The sequence below is a fragment of the Ambystoma mexicanum genome, chromosome 8 (assembly GCF_040938575.1).
Source record: "Ambystoma mexicanum isolate Mex_15411 chromosome 8, UKY_AmexF1_1, whole genome shotgun sequence".
In the NCBI taxonomy this organism is placed as follows: domain Eukaryota; kingdom Metazoa; phylum Chordata; class Amphibia; order Caudata; family Ambystomatidae; genus Ambystoma; species Ambystoma mexicanum.
The window spans coordinates 1,508,120,708-1,508,136,722 of record NC_090929.1 but is presented as its reverse complement, the minus strand read 5'-3'; the positions used below and the strand labels follow the sequence as shown (position 1 = coordinate 1,508,136,722).

The window sequence follows — 16,015 nt, the reverse complement described above, 5'->3', positions numbered from 1 at the left end:
CTACCTGTCTCCCCAGCAATCAAGTGTTTTGCCTCACCTTTTTGTGGGTATAGGCAATGTGTATTGAAATCCCCTGCCAGAATTATGTTGCTAAAGGCTGAGTTCACTTTCACTGCTTCCAGTAATAGACTGGAACCTTCCAAGAAAATGTCCAGTTTTGAGCTGGCGGGGGTTCCAGTATATGTTTATCATGACCCAAGTTGAGGGTTTCCCTTGTAGATGTTTTTGCTCTGCATGCGTGAATACCTAACGTATTTTTCCAGATTTCTACTATATTTTGGAAAATGTGGTTCTTCAGTGCTATGAGCAAATCCCCTGATGGTCGCCCTAATGATTAACAGAAAACTGTGTACCCTTCAATGTTTAATGGGTTCACCAACCAGGTTTCTTGTAAAAAAACGGCATCACCAATATTAAATTGATGTGCCCTTGTTTCTTTTGCCCTTATGGAACTGGAGCCCCTGGAGTTCCAACTGAACACATTTAAATCATCTTTTCTAAAGTTGCTGCGTGCCCATTCCTAGCTTCTGCAGTACTTGCGAGAGAATCTCTGGATGAAGTGTAAGGGTGTTTTCTTTTGTGTTTGGTTCCATCTCTCTGCTTCCCTCCTTCATCAGGTTCCGTTCGTTTGAAGTTTCCCTTCCCTTGTTTTTTAGTGTTGGAGTGTTCTGATGATTGATAGTAATGTTTCTTTCCGAGTCATTGCAATAAACTTCCAACCCGTAGGATTCTAGCTCCACGGACTCTTGCAATATGACATTTTTATCGTTCCGAGGTAAATACCAGTTCGACCAAAAAGGGATCTTGCGACATTGGAAATGTAACACTTTCTATATCTTCTGATGAAAAACGACGAAGGTTTTTCACTTTCTTCATTATGCCCAGTATTACTGCCCGACTGAGTGATTTATGACGCCCTATGTTGGAGCGCAGTCTCAACCAAACTCTGGATGGGATAGTTTTTTTTATTGTTTTTGTTCAGATATTCACTCGTTTTTGATGGTATCTGTGTCATCAAACAGGTGTCATCTTGGTTTTCTAGGCTGTTTAATTTGACCGACTTTCCTTCACCATTTCGAACTTTGTTTTTATTTTGTTCAAGGTTGTGGCGGTGGTCGCACTTATCGAAGATGCACTAAGTTCCTTGCCGGTCTTCTGGTTCTTCGTTTCAAATATGGGAGCATTTTTTATGTTTTGATCGCACTGTACCGTCGCGCTGTTATCCGAACAATTACTCAGATTGAAGATCTTTTTTCAGAAAGATTGGGGCCCATTTTATTGCTTTTATACCGATATTTTTTTGAGGGGCTCCAGTTGGTTCTTTCTTTGCTTGTGATTTTTCAGATTGTGGTTGATCTTTCAGGATGCTCTCCTCTGTTTTTGTCCTTGGATTATTGCTTGCCTCTACCTTATTCTCGGTTTGCAGACCGATACTTGCTTTTGTAATTGCTACAATTTCTTCAGGTTACGGTTTCCCGTTTTGATCTTTTCAGAGTTCTTTTTAGTTTGCTTCTCATTTCTCTTCTCTTGGCTAATCCTGTTTTTTCCCCCAAGGGAGGTTGTGGACCTACGACATCACATGTTGAGCTGTCCTGTTCATCGCTGTTACCAGAAGTTTTAGGATTTGCCTGCAAGTTTGTCCTTTTATATTTCCATTGTTTTTGTTGTCTTTCAGCCTTTTCTTTTGGCGTTTGTTTTAGGGTGTACTGTCTTTGACCTCTCTCTTCGTGCGAGACGTTTCCTCATTTTTCTCCTACCTCTTGAGGTCTGGTCACAGGGATGCTGCCAGTCGTGGACTGTGTTTGCTTCCCATTTGCCTTTTCTGGCTGCATTTTTTGGACCCCTTCTACAGTTTCCATTTCTTCTACTACATTGACAAGTCTTCGGAATTATTCCAGCACAGAGTCCGAGAGCGGTGTATCATCTAGTGAGTATTCTCGAATGTTTTCTACATTTCCCTCTGCTGGATTTGTTTTCCGATTTTCTTTCAATAAGGAGAGGGCCTCTCCCAGTAGTTTGTTGTTTTGTTTCTCCATGTGTTTCTTTTCTTTCATACTTTGCTGTATGGAGGAGATATCTAGTCCTCGTTTTACCATTTCCAGGTTTAGATCCCGGAGCGGCAGGGTCATGTTTGTTAGTTGCAGCAACCAGACCGACTAAGGATGAGTCACACAATGCGATTTCTTTTGTCATCTGCAAGAGTGTCCCATTTTGTGCTTGTACCTCCATTTTTAGCATTTCAAAAACTGAAACCAATGAATTGAGAACAAAGTTTAAGGCTTTCAATGTTTGTGTTTGTATCTGTTTTTGTCTTGTGATCTTTGCGATAGGCTAAATCTCTTAGTTCTTCTGTAGTTTGTCCTATGTTTTCAGGTGACTGTTTTGATGGGCTGGTGTTGCCACATTTTCCCCATCATTTGGTATATCGGTTTCGTTCCCCAGTTTTGCTGGTGATGAGGGGATTTCCGTGCTAGTAGATGGGGTTTGGGGTTTCCTCGGATTTTCCCATAAAATAAGTGATTCTCCTTCGGCATCACTATGGCTTTTATGACATTTTTTCCCGAAGTGGTTTTCTTTTTTTTGTTGAATTCTTTTCGTTGTTGTGTACTCTAGTCCCCGTTTCCATTTATTTATTATTGCAGTACTTCGGTTCTTCTCTTTGTGGCAGTCTACCAAATGGCCAGGTATTTCTTCTGCATGTATTTGAACCTAGATTTTCTGAGGAGTGTTTAGGTGTATGTTTTCCTGAAATTGCCCGTTAGCAGAAATGTCTGTTTCAGGGCTTCCACTTAGGTATGACCCGTTCCCTTCTCTCCATGTCTTTTGTACTGCGTAATTTCATTTCAGATCTCTGAGTCCAAACTCTGATTGCAGTTGTGAGAATTGTTTTGGATTGGCCACTTATGGAGTTCCCCTTGGGTGCGTTGGACTAGTTTTTAAGGTTTATGGCAGGCTGCCACTATACCCCGTACTGTCCCACACTCTGGCGTTTACAGATCCTCTATAGATACCTCTAGTCCCAAAACTCTCACCTTTTAAGCAGGTTTCTCCCATTCATGAACAGCCTAGGCTGTCAATCACACAGCAGGGTGGCTGTCCTAAAAGGACAGCCAGACAATCGGGGCTTGCTGCATTTATGCACTCCTAGAGACGGGCGTTTCAGGAACCTCCCTCACATCCTGCCTTTCCAGACACACTGGAGCCAGAGGCTGGCTTCAGGGCCGAAGCCCGCCAAAGGCAAAACGAACAAAGGGCACAAACTTGGCTCACAGTAAAACCCAAGAAAGACCTCACAACCAGAAAATGGCCAAAAAAGACAACTAGGGACATTTTTGACAAAATGGTCACCCATGGGCGCGGTACTGCAGCGGAGTGTTCAGCCTGCGGTAGAAACTCCATGGTAGGAAAATTAAACCTCTGCCACCAGCCAATTAAAGTAGTGAGGATAACAAAAAATGTTACATAAGTATGTAGGATAAGGGGCTACTAGGTAACCCCGCCCCCCACCCCCACCCCACCACTCCACATAGGATTGGGTGTGCTGGACCTACAAAGAGAAAAGTTAAATCAATTTCACTTTACTATTCTTGGGAACTGTAGTTCACAAAAGAAAAAACGGCATTTAAACCTTCTGAGAAATCTAAAGGATTTCTCTGTGACAAAGCACTGAAGGTGCTGGGGTAACCATACAAAAAGTAGATACCTATGTAGTTTATCAGACTCCAAAAATAGAGGAAACACATCATCCAAATCAGGGCAAAAACATGGCGGGAGCGAGAAAAAAGGTCACTCACTCCAGAGTTAAAATTAAAAAGTGCTATAGTCCAGCAAAAGAGCTGGGGGTCTCCAAGGTTGAAGGGAATTAGCACAAATGAGAATTCTCCCTAACAAAGATTAAAATCTGTAGCGTGAAAACTGATGTGCACAGGGGGCCCCCCCCAAGGTTTACAAGGTAGTATTTGTTGCAGTCCCCAATCCTCTGCAATTTTATTTGTTGCTTTCAGCTTGGATTGTCAGTTTGCTTTCCCTTACAGTGATGTAGCACTCAGCGCCGAAACAAACACTGCAAATGTTTGTTGCCGTTTAGGTGTTAAACCTGTTTTCAAACTATTACTTTACCATGTTAAGAGCCTCAACTCACTTCCCCTTTTCATATCTGGGACACCAAGGTTCAGTAGAATATGGAACCCTCCTCTTTAAAATTAACTCAAGATTGTGTTTTGTTAGAGAGTCATAACATTACCTTGTGCAGTTTTCACACTGCGTAGTTTCTTTGGAGTCACAGACCATACTCTAACTGTGGAGTCAGCAAAGCCTCCAGCCATTAAGCTGGAATCATCTGTGATGTCCACTGCAGTCAGCCCCTGCACAAGAGATGCAGATTATGAAATTGTAACAAGATGGAAAAAGAACAGTCATCTACAGCAACTCCATAATCACAGTAAATGAGCTAGTCAAACCCCACACATCCCACCCTATGGCAAACCACTTGTAAAAAGGACAGGACTAGATTTCTCTGGTGGTCAGACGATTTCAGTTCCAAATTCCTTTTAGTTATGAATGTGGCAAGCATAACAGTTGAGTAGAGGATTGGAAGGAAGGCAGAAGTCTGTATATTCATTTGCGTATTCTCAACAAATTAACTAACTAAAATTTTGGGTGGAATATCCCAGTCCTGGATTCAGGGTTTAGGTTACCTAAGCATTCCTTAAACTTTCCTGGTCCTTGCTCCGGTTCGAACTGACCTATAGGGCAACACCTAAAATACAGGTCCAACATGCTAGTGTTGGCCAGTTTTTTGGCTGAAGTGTGCTAGTTAGAAGTGATACTTCACTGTGCAGCTAATCCGTTTGACCAGAGTTACTGAGCAAATCTTTGACATGCACAATTTGTAATCTATATCACCATACAAAAAATTATAAAAAGTGTCATGGGTTACTACTCAAACCGTCCATCACAAAAGTCATTTGCAGCTGTGGGCCACTTTAATACTGGTGACCAGTGACCCCACGCACAACACATTTGCATGTTATGCTTCTTCCTTGCAACCTCCAAGCCATAATCAGAAGGCCGACTTCAAGTAGGGGAGATAGATGAGAACAAAGGATAAGAATATTAAGTCACAGATGAACTTAATACAAACTCTTAGAGAGTTCAACTGTTACGACAAATGTTCTCTCCAAGGGCCTCACTCGCTCTCTAGTCTAGAAGAAGCAATAATCTCCCTTACCCAAGCACCCCTATTCCCCAGGTTAGTATCTAGGGCTTGTTAACACCTGCTATCCAAGTTAAATCTTCACTGTCAGTGAGGGCCTAAAGGCAAATGCCTGATCCATCTAGCCTTACACTAGAACATCCTAGGTTAAAACTACATGATCAAATGGTTAGTGGGAGTTTGTGCCTTCCAGATACCCAAGCTCCCAATAACCAAGACGACCACGAGAGCCCAGGGGAAGCAGCAGAAGCTTACTTGTGTTGGCGAGTACCGACACCCCCATGGACCAAGTACAAAGGTATGCAGAGGGGACAAGGGAGATCCCCAGAGGCTATGGTTAGGAGGAAGTAGAGAACCACCTTCCTCTTCCCCAGCGGGACCAGTGAGTGACCAAATAAGAACACATGGAGTGAAAGACCATCTCATGGAGAACCATCAGAGTAATCAGGCGAAAAGGGTGTGGGAGCCATGCTGGGGAAGTGCACCCCAAACAGGAATAAGAAGGCGTTAGGCACGATTGTATGATGTACCCTTTGGGAACACTACAACAACCCTGACTATAGGCAATAGGAAACCGAACCTTTGGTATAAGCTTGCACTACACAGTTTTGGTAGCGTGTTGAGCAGCCAGGCTTTTCTCAAGAGGGGTCAATGTGAGCTGTGAGGAGTTCGACTCACAGTGACAAGTATCCAAATAAACACTTACACACAAGGTTTCTTGAATAAACAATTATTAATTTATCAGTCAGTTAAAGTAAGCCTTCTTCAGAAGGGAGCACTAACATACAAATACACTTCAAGACTGTACACTTAGTTTCTAAATCAGTAAAGACCCTTTTGGGATGGCCCACAGTCACAACCTACACCCTCAGGTGACTTCAATAGCTACGGTACTGGGGACATCAATATCTTACTGTTTGCATTTCGAATACTTTTAGAAGTGGGTTAAAGGGCAAGGTTATTAGAACAAACAAGAGACCACAAATATTCTTAAGCAGGCAAATACTTTTGGATCTCCCCAAAAAAGCTATTTTTTTTATTTTTATTTATTTATAAAGCGTGCAGCTGCCCCAGGGCATCGTGGCGCTGTTACAGCATATTCACTTAGGTGCAGGCAAAAACTGTGTACAATTTTAGGGATCAAAATCATACAGATTAGGCAGTAATCCGGTTCCTTGGTTACAGTGGAACAGCAGTTATTTGAATAGTATGGTTTTCAAAGCCTTTCTAAAGGCTAGGAGTGATGTTTCCTTTCTGAGTTTGGGTGGTAGTAAGTTCCAAGATTCTGGTGCAAGCACTTCGAAACTCACACCGCCGGGTTTGGCTCTGTTAAAGACAGGGATCGAGAGTTGGTCAGAGTAACGTTCTCGCTTGGGTCTAAGTGATTGTACAAGGTGTATTCGATCAGCTAGGTATTGGGGCGCAGATTGGGAGAGACATCGGTGTGTGATTGTGAGCGCTTTGAACAGTATGCGTTCTTTGATAGGGAGCCAGTAGGCATCTTGTCTGGCCTGGGAGATATGCTCTCTCCTGGAGATACTGAGAGCAGCTCGGAGTGCATTGTTTTGCGCAATTTGTAGCCTGTTAATGTTCTTGGCGGACATACCTAGCAAGAGGACATTGCAGTAGTCCAGTTTAGCGCCTATGGTGGCTCTGGCAATGTTGAGACAGTTCTTGGCAGAGAGGTAGGGTTTTACCGCATTGATAATTTTAGTGGAATGGGCTGCTGATGTGGAAATATAATTAACTTGTCTATTCATGGAGAGGGTGGAATCCAAAAAGACTCAGGGTTTTTACTGCAGCAGAGACTGTGATGACAGTGTTCTCGATGCTGAAGTTGCTGTATTTGGTGTCAAGTTTTATAGGGTTTCCTTGGGGCCTACAATGAGGAGTTCCTTTTTATCCCTGTTAAGGCAGAGGCCGTTGGCCGCCATCCAAGCATGGATGATTGCATAGGTCTGTTGTAAGGTTCTGAGGTCTTTCTCATAGTCACCAGATAGTGGGAGAAGAATTTGTGTGTCATCGAAATAATTGGAAAACGTTATGCCGAGACATTCCAAGTCATTAACTAGTGGTAGAGTGAAGAGGTTATAGAGGGTTGGCGAGGTGCATGAACCTTGAGGCACTCCACAGCTGATGGGAGAGGGAGCGGCTGATGCCTGGTCTGAGAAGACCCTCATGGCTCGGCCCTCTAAGAAGGAAGTTATCCAGGTGGTGGCTTCTTGGGAGAAGTGAGCAGAGTTTATGAGATGCTTCCCTAGTATTTTGTGGTCGACCAAGTCGAAAGCTGCTGATAGGTCGAGGAGCAGGAGAAGCGCAGACTTGCCCTTGTCCATGTTTTCTAGGAGCTGATTTTTTAGATCTAACAGGGCTGATTCTGTGCCGTGCGTGGGCGAAACCCAGATTGCCTCCTACCCAAGATGTTGTGCAATTCCAGGTAGGATTGTATCTGTAGGTAGGCAGCTTTATCAAGAATATTCAGGACTGGCACAGTGGTGATCAGTCTGTAGTTGTTAGGGGAGTCAGGGTCAAGTGTGGGCTTTTTTAGCAGTGGCCGGACCCAGGCTTCCTTAAGGGAGGAGGGTACAGTGCCCAAGGTAAATGAAGCATTAATAAAGGCTGTATAGAAGGGTGCTAAGGCTGCAGCGCAGTCCTTGATAATGTTAGCAGGGCAAATATCGCCTTTACATAGCGAGGGTTTTATGTGCTTTAAGATTAGTAGGACTTCAGGGATGGTTACTTCTCTGAAAGCAAAGGGCGTGAGGGGATTGGAGTCTGAGGAGGTGGAAGTTTGTGGCCCGGTGCCAACCTGTGTTGGGGGCGAGGCTTTGGGTAAGCTGTTGAGATTGGCTTTAATTTTCTTTTGGAGTAGGTTAATCTTGTCTAGCATAGCATGTTGGATGTTGTTACACCATTTTTCATCCTTTACGGTCTGATCTGTAGACGTGGGGGGAACAATCAGTTCATTGAAAATGGCAAATAATTCCTTGGATTGGGATTTTGCATTGTTTAATACTTGAGTTGTAGGCAGCGGCTTTAGCTGTGGCGATGGCATTTTTATACTGTTAAGCAATTGATAGATAAGTAGGTCTTGATTGTACCAGGTGTTGAAGTGTTTGGTACTTTTGGCTCTTACTTTCTAGTGGGGCGATGACGTCGACTGCCTCTTTGCTGACTGTGTTGTAGAGATCGACCAGTTCTGTGGGATTATTGTGTAGAGGCCGTGCTAGAGCTGATGCTTCAAGAAGGGGGGAGGATTTTTTATTTAGTGAGCAGTTTTTTGGATCTGGCTAAGGTGGCAGGCATTGGAGGGTTTTGTTGCGCAGGTATTTTGGATGGTATGAGGAAGTGCAGAAGGTGGTGGTCAGTCCAGGGGCAGGGGGTGTTGGAGCTGATGTCAGCACCACAGTTGTGATCGGCTAGCTAATCTAGTATGCAACCTTTGATGTGGGTTGGGCTGCTAACTTTTTGGATAAAACCAAGGTCAAGGAGAGATTTGGTGAAGGCTTTGCCTTTTTTATCTTTGGGATCCTGGAAGCCACGATTAAAGTCTAAGAGAATGGCTCTGGTTTTGAGGTTACTTCCAATGAGGTGTAGGAGATTAGCTTGGAAGTCCAGCAATGGGTCCGGAGGACGGTAGGTGTAATGTCATAGTGTCATTAGGAGAGAAGGAGATTTTTATGGAGAGTGCGTCAAAGTGATCTGAGGTGGCTGCCTTGATTTGTCTAGCTTTGAGTGATTCTTTGACGATACGGGCCAGAGTCATTCAGTACAACAGGCTAAGCAAAAGTTAATGGGCAAAAGTCTTATATGGGATGAAGCACTTCTTGCAGGCAAGCAAGAAACGTCTTTGCACAACGTTTTAAAAGTCTGAAGAAGAATCAATGTGGGGCCACAAGCTGTTTAGATTTGCGAGTAGTAGAAGATGCAAGCAACTCTACAACAAGGAGGTACGTTCTCTTAAACTTTTACAGTACCTTTGTATTGAAGAAAAAGTGCAGCAGAGGACTTTTGTTCCTGAGCAGCTCTGCAGATCTCACTGTTCCTGGGCCTCAATCGTGGGAGGGAGGACTTCTGGGGACTCCTGCACCGCAATTGGACAGTCACCGTTCGCAACCAGCAATCTTGCCAACAAGTGGCACTTTGGTGTTTCAGATCCTCGCAACTACCACAAATAGCAACACTGCGGTCCCTGGCTGTCAAGATGGACTTTCCTTGCTTCTGGGGTCCCGCACTCTGTTGAGGAGCCTCAGGCTCGGTCAGTCCTGCTTCCTGGGAGTCTGGAGCGCTCTAGGCCAGCTTAAAAGCAACGCACACAATCGGGTGTTCCACTCCCTGGCTGCAACTCTGGAAAAACAACCAGCTCTGAGAGAATGTCCAGGTGGCTTACTTTGGAGTTGATTGGTCCCGCCAACTCAATAGGAGAAGTCGTCCTTGCAGGGGCTTCTCTGTCGATATGAATTTGGAGTTTCAGCACAGCAGCAGGGCTTTACCGGGCAAACCAACGGTCCAGGAGTTGCAGCAGGCGTCCCCTTCAAGTTCTGCTTCGGTTCTTCGTCCAGTGGTCGGCTCTGCCTTCCAAGCCAAAAGGCTCGCCTTTTATTCAGTTCTCTCCCATTCATTCCAGCCTAGCTGTCAGTCACCCAGCAGGGTGGCTGTCCTTGCCGGACAGTCAGCCAGCCAATCACTAAAGAGTGCCTTTGGGTCTCCTAGGAGACGCAAAGGGAGTTTCAGGCACCTCCCTCACGTCCTGCCCACCCAAGACACCCTGGAGCCAGAGTCAGGGTTCACACATGAATCCCGCCAAAGGCAAAGCGAACAATGGGACCAAACCTGGTTTGGTGCGCAGAGTAAATCTCAAGAAGGACCTTTCCACAAAGAAATGGCGAAAAAAGACCGGGGGCATTTTGACAAAAATGGCACCCTGGGGGCTTTACTACAGCTGCTAACGCAGCCCATGGTAAATGCACACCACGGTAGGTAAAATTAAACCACTGCCACCAGCCATTCATTGAGGAAAGGGTCACATAAAAAATGTTACATGAGAAGCAAGACAAAGGGGAATACTAGGTAACCCCTCGAGCACCTTATATAAAGATAGTGTGTGCTGGGTCTAGAAAGTTACAAATGTAAGTAAAGTCAATTTCAATTTACTGCTCTGGGAAACAGTAGTTTATCCCAGAGAAGGTATTTAAACCTTTGGGAATTCTGAAAGACTTCCCTGTGCCACTGCACTCAAGGTGCTGTGTGACACAATGTAAAAGATAATGCCTAGGGAGTTTGTCAGGCTCCATAACCAAAAGAAACAAAAAGCACATTAAAATACCTGAGAGAGTGGGGAAAAAGGGTCTCACTTTCTCCAGGTTAAAAAAAAAAAAAATCAAGTCCTCCAAATCCAGCAAGTTGCTGGGGTCTCTAAGGTGGAGGGAATTCACACAATCCTGAGAATTCTCCCTAACAGAAGGGATACAAACTTTACACTCAAAAAGTGCTCATAGACCTTGGCATGAGAGTAAAATCAAGGCTGGGGCCTAAAGAGCGCTGTGAAGCCAACCAAGAGAAACACAAAGTCTACATGCATGATCGGCATTTAGACCTTGGCAGGAGAGTAAACCAAGGCTGCGGGTGGATATGAAGTTAGAGAGAAGAGACAGTGTGACAGAGTTCGTTGAGGAACTCGCTTGGCATGAGAGTGGACCAAGAAGGGGTTATGTAGGGGAGGAGTGGTCCAAAAGACCCCCCCCTTGCCTACATCCCCTCCCCAGGTGGGGGCCATGGCTCATTGGGCGTTCCCTCAGACCACCCGGGCCCAGGTGGTGGAGGGTTCACCTGCTGAAGACATTGCCCTCACGTATTGAATTTAGCTAGGCCCAGAAACCATTTTGTCTATCAAAGATGGTGTGAGCTCAGCGCACTGTAGCACGGCCCCCACCCTCGGAGAGTTTCGATTATCCCTGTCGCCGCAGCACCCTGGCAGATCCGCTGTGAGCCCGTTCCCACGAACAAGACGGACATGAGCTAGCATAAGATACTAACACTAACATTTTCCCGTCCACAGTGTATCACTGCTCCCAGAGTGACCCGGTCAGCGAGGCCTGGGTGATGGGGAGATCTGTAGAATGGTCATCCGATGAAAGCAGAAAAATACCCAAATACGAATGTCAAAAACTACTTTTAATACGTGTATTCTTTCCATAAAACTACTTCTACTAAAGAAACCTGTAAAATTGTGTAATTATTGTATGAAACGCATGTTTACATGACACCAGCAATGGAGGACCCACACCCCTGCAGGGGTGTGCAAATGATAAAAAGCATTTCCGGGAAATTGTTCTTTATATGTATCATTGAAAACCGTACACCCCGCGGTCCCGCGCCATAACTGAACTAATGCTGCTAGAGTACACAAGAAGACGAATGTAACCATACAGAGGGCTCATGTGAAGGATGTGCGAGAATGCACTTGTCATGCGTGTATGTCTAAGCCCCTTGTGTGCCACCACCGTCACGTACGGTGGCAGGTCATTTTCTATGTACTCCACCAACCTCACTACTACCTCACTTACTGCAAATGTATATGCATATAACTAAATACTGTAATTGTTAAAACAGTGTACGAATAAGGTGCTCAGACTGGATATAATCGAGACACATCCAGCAAAGTTGAAATGTATTCAAACAAATATTATAAAGTGTTTAAATGATTGTGATGTTTTCACCTCTAAAAGCCGGCAACACACGAGGAAGATACCTTTGTGAATATGTGCAAGGACATTCCCCCTCCCACCCTGCGAAGACTGCCAAACATGAGAGCAGAGGCCCGCGCCGCGCTGCTCCACCTCCCCCAACCAGACTGGAGCCGCTTCAAAGATTTGTAGCCCCCTCTGCAGCACCCAAGGCCACGGCCCGCCACCTGCATTATTTACAGCACAGCAGTAAACCTCTGCCTGAACACACACTTCGAAAGGCGCCCCCTCGTAAACCCCACAACCCACCGGATCATCTTAGACTTACGGCCCTGTGCAATCAGGACACCCAATACTGTGGCAACACACAGCGGCACATTCATAACCACATCTAACAAGACAGGAAGGCATGTACCGCTTGTCCCATGCCCTGAAGCTTAGCCCCTTGACCTATGGTCAAACAGGACACCGGTAACCATGCACGGATAAATCACCATCAAACCCCTCACAAGGTGCATTCCTCTTGTGTTGCATTAACCTGTAGGATAACCTATTAATAGATTTACTAAAGGAGATAACATTGCAATGACTGAATGACTGCGGTGTGCATGGCATAGGGCAAATAAGTCAGGAAAAGACATTCATCTCTGACACTGGCCACAATGGCACAACAACACCGCCCGGATGAACTCAGCTGACCTGCCAGGCCCAGCCCAACCCACGAGGCTGACAAGTGACGTCCTCCAGCCAAGGCCAACCACATCGCAGCAGCACCTATAGCTAGTCATCGCCACCCTATCCCATTGAACTTGTGCCCCTTATAGTATGTAGGTACTGATGACGTTTTTTGTAAATAAATACGCCTGTCTTTGCTATCATCAGGCAGAGCGCTCTCAGAGTTTGCAGAGTTCTTTGCATGCCCTATTCTGATTGATACTCTCTCATTTAAGCTCACCCGCACTCTGTCTTGCTTTATTCCCGACTTGGGAGAGTCTGTCATTGTCTCTCATTGCGGGGAGGATCGTGCTGGCTGGGGACGCTTGCCTTCAGTGGTGACCCCGAAAGCGTGATTATTATTATTATTATTATTATTATTATCCGACCTAACTTTACCGTCCCCTTTTGGCACGAGAATCTCCGGTCGAAAAGGGATACGCACGGTGCGCCGGCTCCGGGAGGCTGCCCGCCAACGGCGACCGGTACACTAAGAAGTGCGCACTCAATAGAGAGAGGGTACGGGATCCCGGTTGAAAAATCCCCTTTGAGTACCGCTTGCCGGAGCCGGGGCTGACTGTTGAGCGGACGGCAACACTGCCTGGACAGACCCAGTTTCGGAGACTATCGGTTCAAGACGGGCACGTGAGTATTGAGTGCGAGCGATCGTAAAGGGAGTGGAGGAAGAAATTTAGGACAGAACGAAGAGGGGTAGAAAAGGGGGGTACGTAGATCTACTAAGGATCATCCTAAACTTTCTTTGCTTTTTCTTTGCATTTGGCCATTAGGATTAAGAGGTGAATAAGAGATAAGAGTGACGGGAACCTAGCTCCGAAAGGGGGTGGAAGGCGGCGCCGCATAGTGCTATCTTGACTAGTACTCGGAATATATGAAGAAGAGGATAATAAGATAAAAGTGTCTGGCAAAGGGGGACACGGAGAAAATATTAGTGACTGCTATTTCTTCTTTCTATTCTTTTCTTTAGGGTTGGGGGAAATTAAAAGTGAGATTAGTACAAAACGTTAGGGAGGAAGTAAAAGAGAGAGAGAGTCCTACTACAAGAGGGAAGAGCAGACCAATATATACGCATCCATATATCTGCATAAGACGGACAGGGACAGCCGGCTAGGGAGGAAAGGGAGGGCAGCTTGAATTGTGAATAAAGTGTTACAGAGAGGTGTGTGCACCTTGTATGCGTCGGAAAACAATTTGGTGCTGTGGGTGTGTAAAATGGTTATAAATGTATGGTAATTGAATGGTCATGGTAAGTGTGGCCGGATAAAGCTTCTTGAAGACAAAAATGACAAGGTGAAGTGAGCGGGTACCTGTTTGATTTCCGGGTTAATAGTGTCAAAATCAAAGATGGTTTGCTCTTGTATGTGCCCCCCCCCCCAAAGAGAATAACAGACTGTGTACAGCCAGTTTTGCATTGCGCAGGCAGGGGGAAGAGTACAAAGGAGCCCATTATTGAATGTGAAGTAGAAGACGAAACCCATATTGGTAGTAGGTTTACATTGTAATTGTGGACACGCAGGGACACACAAGTACTAAGAAAACACAAAGATGGGGGCCGAAAAACCCTTATCACATATTTGTAAGAACCTACCAGGGTACGCGGAGCGAATTAAGAAATATCATGACCAATGGATAACAGAGCTGAAGGGAGAGGGGTTACCCCACATCTGGCCCGAGGGGGGGTCGTTTGATAAAAGTGTTCTGGATATGGTGGCCACATGCATTTGTTTGAAATACAAGGGGAAGCAGTTGCACAATAGGAGGGAAATATTAGATCTCTGGAGGTTATTTGAAGAGATACCACCGCCTTAAGCACCAGCATTAAATCCTGATCTACCCTCCACCACTGACAATCCACTGATGATACAGAAAGATGGTAAAGAATCGTCAAATGTAGAGCCACAAGTAGAGGTAATAAGCTTGTACCCGATATTAAACAAGCCTGTGCCCGCAGAAGGGTACAGTGACCCCACTTATGTCCCTCCTCCCCTGACAACTACTACACCCCACCGGCCAACGGCACCCCCGCCCTATGAAAGTACTAGGGAGCGAGCCCAGGCAGGTACACAAAGAGTGGACATAGAAAAGCTAACAGATTTACAATCAAGACTCTCAATAGCGAAAGATGAGCTCACCAGGATAAAAGAGATATGTGAACAGACAGCACTTAATGCAGCAAGATCAGGGCGTACGTCTAGAGCGCCGAGTGAGAATAGAACACTTGAAGATGGGTGGAAAAAAGGTGAGATACTGTTCAGAATTGAGGAAGAACCGACACGAATAATAGAAGTAGGGACACGAGAGGGAGGTATTGATAATGAAGAAAGGCATATAGGGGACAGAGAGGAACTATTATGTGATATAAGGGACGATTTAGAAGAAAGCGACAGTTGAGCATGGCAATGGGTGGGGGAAGTGAAGGTGGATGGTACATGTTCAATGAGAACACTGGATGATGAGTGGACAGGGCGATTAAGGAATAGGGTGGGGAAAATGGCATCACTGAGAACATCAACGGCCAAAACGGGTGTAGATGCAACGACAAAAGGAAGGCTACAGCTCCCATTGATACATAGGGGAGGAGGGAGGCCGAATTATATCCCATGGGCTCAGATGGATAAAGCCAATTTATTAAAGCTATTGCCCCCGTTATCGGGAGGGGCAAGAAAGTGGATATATGCCTTTGAGAAACACACTGCTGGGGTACCCCTAGCAATAGGAGATGTGAAGAGCTTGCTCATATCAGCAGTGGGGGATCAGGCTGATAGAGTATGGGTCAAGGCCGGTTTCCCGGAAGTAACATTAGACTGCGACCGCCATGATGGGGCCTCCTTTAACAGTGCGTGCAAGGGTGTGGGATGCCTTGCGAGAAACGATTCCAGATACACCAGACTTACAGTCAGTAATGCAGTGTACAATGAATGACAGGGAGGAGGCTATGGATTACATTTTTCGGATCCAAGAGATGTGGAGAACAGAAACGGGCACGCCCTGGTATCAATCGACATCTTTATTTTACTTCATTATAAAAAGAGGGCTCCCAAAAGAAGAGCAAAAGGCGCTCGACAAGATAGCAGGGATTGAAGCAAAGGGATGGCCTGAGATCCAGAGCATAATAGTACACCATTGTAAGAGAATAAAGGAAAGGGAGAAGGAGGTGGCGCAGAAGAGATTGGCAGACGAAGCAAAACTAGTGCAGACAAAGTTGGTGAAGGTCGCAGCGGCTGTAGCCGCACTCCCCCACAGCAGGGAGGGAGATGAGGAGGAGGAGGGGCTGATAGCAATACAAGGAAGGATGGCAACTAATTGGGATGGAGCAGGACAGCGGCAGTGGAACGAACAGGAGCAAAGCGGAGGTCCGCAGTGGCAAGAGTGGACCCCTCGA

General features: G+C 45.6%; 1 protein-coding gene across 2 annotated transcripts in view; it reads right to left on the bottom strand.

Annotated features, from left to right (window-relative positions):
* Positions 1-16,015, bottom strand: part of TAF5 (TATA-box binding protein associated factor 5) — a 304,035-nt gene that overhangs the window by 167,596 nt on the left and 120,424 nt on the right. For both annotated transcript variants that reach the window (XM_069611701.1, XM_069611702.1), the window contains exon 6: positions 4,244-4,364. In XM_069611701.1, coding sequence (XP_069467802.1) covers positions 4,244-4,364 — 121 coding nt within the window. The remainder of the gene's footprint in view (positions 1-4,243; positions 4,365-16,015) is intronic.